The sequence below is a fragment of the Pygoscelis adeliae genome, unplaced genomic scaffold (assembly GCF_000699105.1).
Source record: "Pygoscelis adeliae isolate BGI_AS28 unplaced genomic scaffold, ASM69910v1 Scaffold199, whole genome shotgun sequence".
NCBI lineage: Eukaryota > Metazoa > Chordata > Aves > Sphenisciformes > Spheniscidae > Pygoscelis > Pygoscelis adeliae.
This window is the reverse complement of record NW_008825495.1, coordinates 1,593,905-1,603,519: the sequence shown is the minus strand read 5'-3', so window position 1 is coordinate 1,603,519 and position 9,615 is coordinate 1,593,905. Positions and strand designations below refer to the sequence as shown.

General features: G+C 50.3%; 1 protein-coding gene across 1 annotated transcript in view; it reads left to right on the top strand.

Annotated features, from left to right (window-relative positions):
* The first annotated feature begins 3,490 nt into the window (after positions 1-3,490).
* SLC6A20 (solute carrier family 6 (proline IMINO transporter), member 20) overlaps positions 3,491-9,615 on the top strand; it is a 13,855-nt gene continuing 7,730 nt past the window's right edge. The window contains exons 1-4 of the mRNA XM_009331343.1: positions 3,491-3,787; positions 7,693-7,833; positions 8,575-8,666; positions 9,529-9,611. Of these exons, the coding sequence (XP_009329618.1) occupies positions 3,667-3,787; positions 7,693-7,833; positions 8,575-8,666; positions 9,529-9,611 (437 nt within the window). The 5' untranslated portion in view covers positions 3,491-3,666. The remainder of the gene's footprint in view (positions 3,788-7,692; positions 7,834-8,574; positions 8,667-9,528; positions 9,612-9,615) is intronic.

The window sequence follows — 9,615 nt, the reverse complement described above, 5'->3', positions numbered from 1 at the left end:
GGCTGGAAAGCTGCCTGGCAGAAAAGGACCTGGGGGTGTTGGTCGACAGCTGGCTGAACATGAGCCGGCAGTGTGCCCAGGTGGCCAAGAAGGCCAATGGCATCATGGCTTGTACAGAAATAGTGTGGCCAGCAGGAGTAGGGAAGTGATCGTGCCCCTGTACTTGGCACTGGTGAGGCCGCACCTCGAATACTGTGTTTAGTTTTGGGCCCCTCACTTCAGAAGAGCAGCAGACCTTCCTTGAGAAGAGCAACAAAGCTGCTGAAGGCCCTAGAGCACAACTCTGATGAGGGGCGGCTGAGGAAACGGGCCTTGTTTAGCCTGGGGAAAAGGAGCCTCAGGGGAGACCTTATCGCTCTCTACAACCACCTGAAAGGAGGTTGTCGCGAGGTGGGTGCCGGTCTCTTCTCCCAAGTAACAAGCGCTAGGACAAGAGGAAACGGCCTCAAGTTGTGCCAGGGGAGGCTTAGATTGGAGATGGGGAAAAATTTCTTCACCAAAAGGGTTCTCAAGCATTGGAACAGGCTGCCCAGGGAAGTGGTTGAGTCACCATCCCTGGAGGTATTGAAAACACCCGTAGATGTGGTGCTGCGGGACATGGTGTAGTGGTGGACTTGGCGGTGTTAGGTTGGCGGTTGGACTCGATGATCTTAAGCATCTTTTCCAACCTAAATGATTCTATGATTCTGTGTTGGATGTAACATAATAAAGTCTAGGCTACCTGGTGGAATTATCTAGGAGTTGTCTATACCAGACGACTTCCGCTGCTGCTTATTTATTATTCCTTCCTCCCTTGTTTCCATCTCTTTTGGCAATCGATCTGTTAAGCTTCTCTCCCACCCTCGAATCATGGTCCCCAACCTGTTGCTAGGACGCCAGACTCCCTTTTTGTTTGTGTTTTTAGTATCTGGGAGAAGCGCTTGGCTTCTTACTGTGCTGGTGTCAAGAGACACAAGCCCAGGATTTTCAGTCGGTACCTTCACCTAAGTACTTCCAGTTTTGCCTCAGTGAGAAATGGGATTCTCTGCTTTGTTTACCAGCTTCTGATTAGATTTACATAGGGCAGTTCTCATGCTGTCCCATCAGTCCCTGACCTGCTGTGGAGATGAACCCCTACCCTTTATCTCCCACTTCCCCCAAACCCCACACTCTCACATTTGTTAGGTACCAGGGAAAAAATTTCCTTCTAATCCTCCTTCAACATGACCAGTGAAATTATCAGAAGTTCTTGCATGTGTCTATTAGAGGCTTATCTTTGTCCCTGCAGATAAAGCCCAAGTCCTCATCCAACCCAAAGGAAGGAAGTTCAACGGAGATGAAATCTTGAATGGCATCAGAAATAGCATATTGATTATCTGAGGTGTGTATGGACGGTCCCACAGGAAGAATCTGTAAGTGTTATCTGTTTTAATACCTTCCAGTATATTTAAAACCTGTCTCTCAAGGAGCCACTGGATGACAGGCACTTTGCTGGGTGCCTGTGTGCGTGACTGCCTTTAAAAACTCATAGTAGTTTGTGATCCAAGCTGCTTATGAGACTGACATTTGTGAGAGAGGCAAGGATTCATTTCATTGCATCAGAACTTCCTGATCTGGCCTCACGCGAGCCACACCCCTCTGCCTGCAGTGTCTCCCTAGACCATTAGTAAACTGGTTTGAAATGTAATGGGAAGGAGGTACAGAGCCAAGGAAATGTTTAACTTGATTATGCTCATCAGTAGCAGTAATCTATTCACACAGAAGCATCCCAAGTGCTAGTGATGTGCTATTTTTAAGGCTGTCCTGTCTGCGAGTTATTAAATGCTGTAAGTTATTTATAAGCATCATTTGTAATAAATCCCACAGGCAGTGATGGACATTTAACTTTTTAATAATTTGCAAAAGTTTTTGTGATGTGGGACAGTTAACGTATCTGTAGCTTCTCAGTGTGTATCCTTCAGTTTAATAGCTTATGGACCTAAAATTGCCTTGGATTTTTCCTTCCATCAGAATTCAGGGTTACCCATGAGACGTATTTCCAGGGCTAGCTGGCATGTTGCAATTCTGCGGGCAAGACAGGAACAGCAAGGATGTTGCAGAAGAGCCACGAGCTCCCTCAAAACTGTACTCTGGGAGGGTTTGGCAAACCCTGATGTTTTCCAATGACAGCCTCCATTTCCAGCAGCGCTAAAACTCACAGTGAAGAATGGATTCACTTACGGGAGGTGCATAAACCTTTTGCAGTCACCTTTTCCAGCATGCAAAAAAGTGGCGTCCGACTTTGTGACTTTGCTACTACAGGTGGCTGGTCAGCAAGTCCACCAGAGTGGTTCTGCTGGTCTCAACAACGCTGCACGACGTACTCTGCAGTTTGGGCTCATGTCCAAAGGCCCCGTGGTAGGGGTTCTCACCTGTACCCACAGCTGGATGCCTTGGCTCTGCCAGTGCCTGGTGGGATGCTGGAGCACACACAGCACTGGCAGGGAGCAAGTTGCTGGCATTGGAGGAATGAGACTGACAGCAGCTGAGTGGGTCTTATTTGTAAATGACATGAAAGGCGCCCAGTCCTGGTGTGAAAGAAACCACGTTTAGACAGAGGAAGGAAGCTGAGTCCTTGGACTTGTTCAGCCCCTTTTTATTGCTACAGATGCTGCTGGTAGCCTCCTTCACTGGGAGACCTGTCTGAAATGGTTGAGCTCAAAGTGTACCTTGGCAGGGACCCAAGTGCACAGGGTTCACGTTCAGACCTGGCATCTCAGTGTGCGTTCAGATGTCCCAAAGGCCTCCTAGGTCCTTCTGCCTCCACAACAGAACACAGACACCTTTTCCCGGTGGCCTTTGTATATATTTGGTCCTTGCTGTTTGACAGTATTTTAAAACAGCAACCCCTCGGTAAAGTTCATCTGCAGCAGCAGGGTTTGAGCATGAAGGTAAGTGAAAAGAGACTGGGCTATTTTGCACTCTCTCACATACACATGTAGAGGGAGGGTAGTATTCCCGGAGGGTCAAACTTGAGTGTTGTACTCAAGGCTGCAGTAGGCTGGGGACCTGCATGGCTGATAGGGACTGTTTCAAGGCCACTTTTGGAACTGGGGAGTGTGCTGGGCTGGTTGGGGTGAGCACCAGGTGCAAGTGATGGGATGCCTGAGGACCCGTTTAGGGCAAGGGACACTGGGAATAATAGCCAGCTCTGACAGCCACTAAGCCCGGTTCTAATGGTGTGGGAACCCCTTCCCTGTTCTATCAAATCCAGGCTAGTGCCTCATGCACACAAATGCCACTCCCAGGGAAGAGAGCCCTGTGGGGAATGAGTTTCCCATTTCCAAAACCAAGCTGCAGCCCCAGTGTTATTTCTTCCCTGTGTCAAGTCGGTATGTGAGCTGATAAAAATCCCTGGGCTCACATCCTTCCCAGAAATGCCGGTCAAAACCCAAGCGGCTATTCACCCACAGTACCAATTTTATAGTTCTGTGTGTGTCTATAATCTATTTACCAGCATTCCTACTTCAGTATGTGCCTGTTAATAAGATTAGTAATTAAAAAACCTAATAGGAATTGGCAAGCATAGCTCCTCCGCCTTTCCCTCCCCTCCAAGCCGGGCTGGCGTGGAGTCTGAGGCAGGGCTGGCAGAGTACCTGAAGGAGTGAAGGCAGGAAGGCTGCTGAAACCTCTGCCTGCAAGTCAGCAATGGAGAAATCCCGGCCACTATGGGACAATCCCCTGCAGTTTGTTTTCGCCTGCATTTCCTATGCTGTGGGGCTGGGAAATGTGTGGAGGTTTCCATACTTATGTCAGATGTATGGAGGAGGTAAGTGTGGCTTAATGTTTCTTGCTTCCCTTGAGGAGGAGTGTGGCAAGCTTTAAATCCAAAAGTATGCTTTCTATGCTAATGCCCTGTCCACCCAGCAGGGTCCAGAGCAGAGTAGGAGGTCAGGCTTTTTGTTGGTGTGCAACCTCTTCTATTGCTGCATTATTTTACATATTCTTTAGCATAAGGCTTTTACCTGACAGCTGCCCCAATACAGCAGCTTTCATTTCCAAGAAGTGCAGTGAAACAGTGCGAAGGACTATGTTTTCTGAAAGGATGGAGGTAGAGTGAGAGATGTAGGTCCACATGGTATTAATTAATTACTTTCTTGCCCCATTGAACCACTCCGAAGGCATCAGAAAACAGTTTTGTTAGTTCACTTGGAACATACTGAGAAAGGGAAATGCTTATGCTGATTCAATTTAAGGATCAGCAGTATCATTTCAAGTTGCTGTCATTAGTGTGTTGTCTTTTATACAAAGCCTTACTTTAGGAAGTGATAACTTGGCTGCAAATCTGCCTTGAAGTTGGCTGAAACTCCTTAATCAACAGGAGTTCCACAGCTAAAGCCTCCTGGGAAGCTTTGAAAACAGGGAATAGATTGGTTACGGTTCAGAAAAAAAAAAAAAAAGCTCTCTGAAAGTTTATCCTCCTAGGTCCAAACTGGAGAAAGGTGATGTCTGTATCATACCAGCCACAGATATTCTTCCTTAGAAATCAAAAGCCAGTTAGTTAATTAGATTAATTAAAACCTAACACTAATAATCTAGTATATGGCTACCACTGGTTAATGTCAGTGTTTTGAAGAATCCTTATAAAAAGCCTCTCTTTATAAGACACCCCAGTTTTATACTGCTTCTCCCACTGCATCCGTTGTCGTGGTGTTGGACCCATCTCAGCCGTGCATTAAGTGACATGATGAGTTCTGCCTCATTAGCTTCTGGTCTGCTTCCGCCTTTTCTTCCTTTCAGGAAGAAACACACTGAGATGTTTAAGTGGTTTTTGCTTGTTTTGTGCTTGTTTGGTTGGCTTGTAGCTTACTTCTAAATGCACGTGTGGTGGTAGGAGTTGGTTCATGCTGGTTGTTGAAAAGCCAGCTCTGTGCTGGGACGGCATCAGAGCTGCTCTGTGGGATCAGGTCAGAAAAATCCAGATAATACACTGGGTGAAATTACAGTAGAAGCTAGATGCTGCAGTGGCTGAAGCTTTCTTAGATGTTTCAGATAGCAGAAGCGATAGATGTGCAGTAATTCTGGGTGTGTTGCTCTACACACATGCTTTTGAGGGTAAGGACTTCATATCTGATACTGAACTCTAGCACAAAGCTTAAAATGCAAGTGTTTCTGCATGCAATTAAACTGCACGTGGCTAGTTCACTAGCAGCCTGTCTTGGCAGACATCCTGAAGGACAGCAAAACTCAAGACACAGGGATCTTTGCGTGGTTTATCCTCTCCTTATCAGCCATCAGTAGTGTAGTAGATGGTGAAAATTCTCTGAAATGTAACGAAAACTGGAACACTTGATTAACCAGAAAAAAGATTCAATAAACCCAATTATTATCTGAAAAGCATGTTTTTATAAAAGTAGTTTCTTCACTACTTTTGTCCTTCCTGGTTAAATTTCCCAGGGGAGAGGCAGCTCTCCCTACTGTGAAACTAAATTCCTGACAGCAGGCTTTGCTTTTCTTAATTGTTTTTCACTGCCCTCTTAAAAAGGATTCAGTGGCTTTCCAGGGGACTGCAAAACCCCCGCAGACAAAACATCGTTTCAGGAACTTAAAAGCTGAATATGCCAGGCACTGGGCTTAGGGGGGGCGGCAGCAACTTCTTGTTTGGCACCTTCCTTGTAGAAAAGCACAGAGCTGGTCCCTGTCCGGCCCAGCAGAGCAATAGAGCCCTTATCACTGATGATACTCATAAACAGGGTATTTGCTGAGTTTACAGCCTCCTGCTTTTCTGTTCATCAGCATATTGCCTCCTTCTTCTTCCTCACTTCCAGAGAGCTTGACCCGAACAGAGCAAGGGGGGTTCAAACCTTGTAGGTGCAGTTAGTCTGTAAGCAGGCTGGGCCAGGCTGAAATGACACTGGGATGGGTTTGCAGCAGGGCGGGTGCTCAGCAGCACTCAGGCCTGAGCGAGGAACCCCTGGGCACCAGGCGGGATGCTGAGCAGAAGCCAGGGTGCTGCTGGCCAAGCCTGGTGCCTCGACCACACCCGGGGCACACTCCACATGTGCCAACTGGAGGGGTCTGGCCTGGGGGCTGGTTTTCGCAGGCGGTTGGCACTGTAGGGAACAACGCTGGGTGTAAATGAGCAAGGGAGGTCAGTGGAGCCGTGCTGGTTCACAGCAGATAAGGAGCTGGTTCATACAGCTGCCCTGAGTCACTTACATGAGGCATTTTGGTTCTACCCTTTAGGAAAAGTAGCATCAGGAGCAAGATCTGCATGCAAACAGGGTGCAGAGCAAGGGCCTCAGCCCCGGCACCCCCAGCTGTGGGGGAACACTGGGGTGAAGAGCAAGCCTGGAGGCACTCCTCCTCCTTGCAAGGTGGCAAAGCCAATGCCAAGCATGTGTCAACAGTGCTGGGAGGGCGGAAGAGCCTTCACAAAGGGCCTAATGCTCATTCCCCCTGCAGTACATGGCAAAACTCCCCTGGGCGGCTGCTGGGGCAGCTCGCACCCCATCAGGACAGAGCGGCTGCAGGAACTCTTAAACCTCCGACAGCTCCCTTGCAGTATAGGAAGTTACCTAACAGACTAACAAAGGGTTTGTTAATAACGATAGAGCCGGGAGGTGGGAAATTAATTCCCAGAATAAACCGGATTATTGCTCGGTGTTTATTTCCAGTTCTTTGCTTCAGTTGCTGCCCAGAGTTCATTCCTCTGCAGTGCTGCACCGAGCCCCTTGCAAGGAATGTTAATGCTGCAGATTAAATCCTAAATAAGAGATATTTACGTAAATATTTTTGGCTTGCTGTAAAAAGGGAAGCAGGAAAGCCTTCGCAAAAATCCAGTTTTTGACTCAGTCAGCAGCTCTTTCTAAAGTGAGCTCCAAGTCGAGGACAAGGATATTTTTTTCCAGCAGAAATTTAAGCCGAAGTGCATCCTTGTTGCCGGGTGGGAAGGTCCTTTCCCCTCCCTTGCCACCTGCCCACCTGTTCCTGCTGTTCCTCCTCTGCAGGAGCATCCCTGTGGCTCTCCGTGCCAGGGAAGCAGGGACGAGCAGATGTGGGGCAGAGGGAGGCCGTGTGCCTCTGTCCCAGGGTCTGCTCCCACAGATGGGACCCCGGGGGAAAAGCCCTCACCCCTTTGCTGGCATTTGCGGGCTCAGCATGGGTTTTGGGGGAGTTTTTCATAGTTTTGGGGTTTTTTAAGCCAGGCCAGACTTCAATATGTTGCAAAAAACTCTATTCAACGCAGACGTTGCTGTTACTTTTTCATCGAGTGCTTAGGCTCTGCCGCAGACTGTCGCACACGAAGTAAATCTTTCCCTCACCACCTTTCCCTCATTATCTTTTACGAGGTTTGGCTGGCAGTTGGTTACCCTTTAACAGCCCCAGCCCCGAACATTGCTCAAACTGCCTGCAAAGCACCTGGGCAGCCCCATTGCACCGGGGTGGTGACCAGCACATTTTAACAGCAGATATCCCAGTGCTGCCAAGGGCCCGTGGAAAATTCCCTGCGCCCAGGCACTCAGTGCCCAGCAGCATCTGGGATGCCACCTGAAACCCCATGACATGTCCCTCAGGGTTGTGCAGTGCCCTCAATACACAAGGTCCCCGGACGGGACCCAGCTCCAGCCACCTCCTGGGACACTAACGGGGCAATTTGACTAAGAATAGGGCAACCTGGTGTTTATTATGCTGCTGATCTGCTGAAGGTCATCTGTTGGGTTTTTCTTGCAGGCGGCTTTTTGATCCCATATTTTATCATGCTGATCGCCGAGGGGATGCCGCTGCTCTACCTGGAGCTGGCTGTGGGGCAGCGCATGCGTCAGGGCAGCATCGGTGCCTGGAAAATAATAAGTCCCTACCTCTGCGGTGTCGGTATGTTCTCAGTTTGGAACTTTATTTTTAAGTGCCTGGGGAAGATGGATGATTTTGAATGGAGAGCTTTATCTTTCAGAGCGGAAACCAGGCAGGAGCTGGAGTTTTACTGGGTCTCACCAGGCTGAGCAAAGCGGTCATCCAGATGCCCCATGGCATGCATTTACCCCGTCCCTCGCAGGGCATTGGGGCCAGACCCTGGCTCACTGTACCAGGTCCCTGGCCACGGACGTGTGAGTCCCCCTGCCCTCAGGCAGACTGCCAAAATCACAGCATGAAAGCCAGAGCTTAACCCAGCCCCTGCGGCTGCCTGCACTGGGCTTTGACCCCAAGAGCATCATCCCGATAGGCTCAACATTGAGTGATATATCAAACGGTGTCTTAATTTCCTACCATTGCTGCCTACCGTTTACCAATGTCCACTCTCAGCTACATTATTGTTATTAAATTACCCCGATAGCCCAAACTATCGCTAATTTGTTTACGTGCACATTTTATTTTTAATGATACATTGAATATTCACCCCCCTCAGGGGCTGAAGTATAAAATCCAGTGCAGGATAGCCCTGATGGGAGGAGGAGTGGGCTGCAGCGGTGGGGCATGCCCTTTGCACAGGGCCATGCAGAGGCAAAACTCCCACCCTCCGCCCCCCGCCAGCTGCGGTGCCTCTCCGGGGCGTTACGGGACCCTGGACATTTCGGGGTTTCACCACTGACCGAGCACCTCCCTCCATGCCCACAGGCGTCGCCAGCGTCATTGTCTCCTTCTTCCTCTCCATGTACTACAACGTGATAAACGCCTGGGCCTTCTGGTACCTCTTCCACTCCTTCCAGGTATGTGGGCACCTGGTGGCACAGCTCAGCCCCACCGTGGCCGCAGAGGGTCACAGTGGCTTTGCATTGGTGCTGGTCATTGCTCAGCACCATTGTCAGCTGGGGGGGAGCAAAAGCTCCAGAAATCCACCCAGGGCTTTTCTGGGGGGAAAAATGAGGCAGTGGTGTCCCTCTCTGGGGGCTCCCTAAGGACATCAGGGTGTCTTCTCCTCTCCACGAAACGCAGGTCGAGGCCAGTCCCGTGATCCCTTGCTTGCGTGTGCCTTGGTGGCAACGGTGTCCTGCACCCTGGGGTGGGTCTGTCCAAAGGCAGAGGAGATGGTCGGCCCTGGGGGAGAAGATCAGGAGGGTCATCGCCAGGGGAGAGGGTCAGAGAGGCTCAGTCCTCAGGGAGAGGGTCATCCCCAGGGAAGAGAGGCAGAGTGGGTCTGTCTTTGGGGAGAGGGTCAGAAAGGGTCATTCCTAGGAGAGAGGGTCAGCCCTCAGGGAGAGGGTCATCCCCAGGGAAGAGAGGCAGAGTGGGTCTGTCTTTGGGGAGAGGGTCAGAAAGGGTCATTCCTAGGAGAGAGGGTCAGCCCTCAGGGAGAGGGTCATCCCCAGGGAAGAGAGGCAGAGTGGGTCTGTCTTTGGGGAGAGGGTCAGAAAGGGTCATTCCTAGGAGAGAGGGTCAGCCCTCAGGGAGAGGGTCATCCCCAGGGAAGACTGTCAGGATGAAGGGAGAGGGTCGGCCCCAGCCCCAGGCAGCACAATGCAGGGACAAGCAAGCCCCAGAGAGAAAGCCGCTCTTGCCTTCATCCCCCCCCAGCTCCTCCCACCATGCTGACGGCGGGCACTTGCCCTGCACCCCTCCCCTCCCTCGCAGGACCCCCTGCCGTGGGCCACCTGCCCCCTGAACAGCAACCGCACCGGCTACGAGGAGGAGTGTGAGAAGACGTCGTCCACCCCGTAC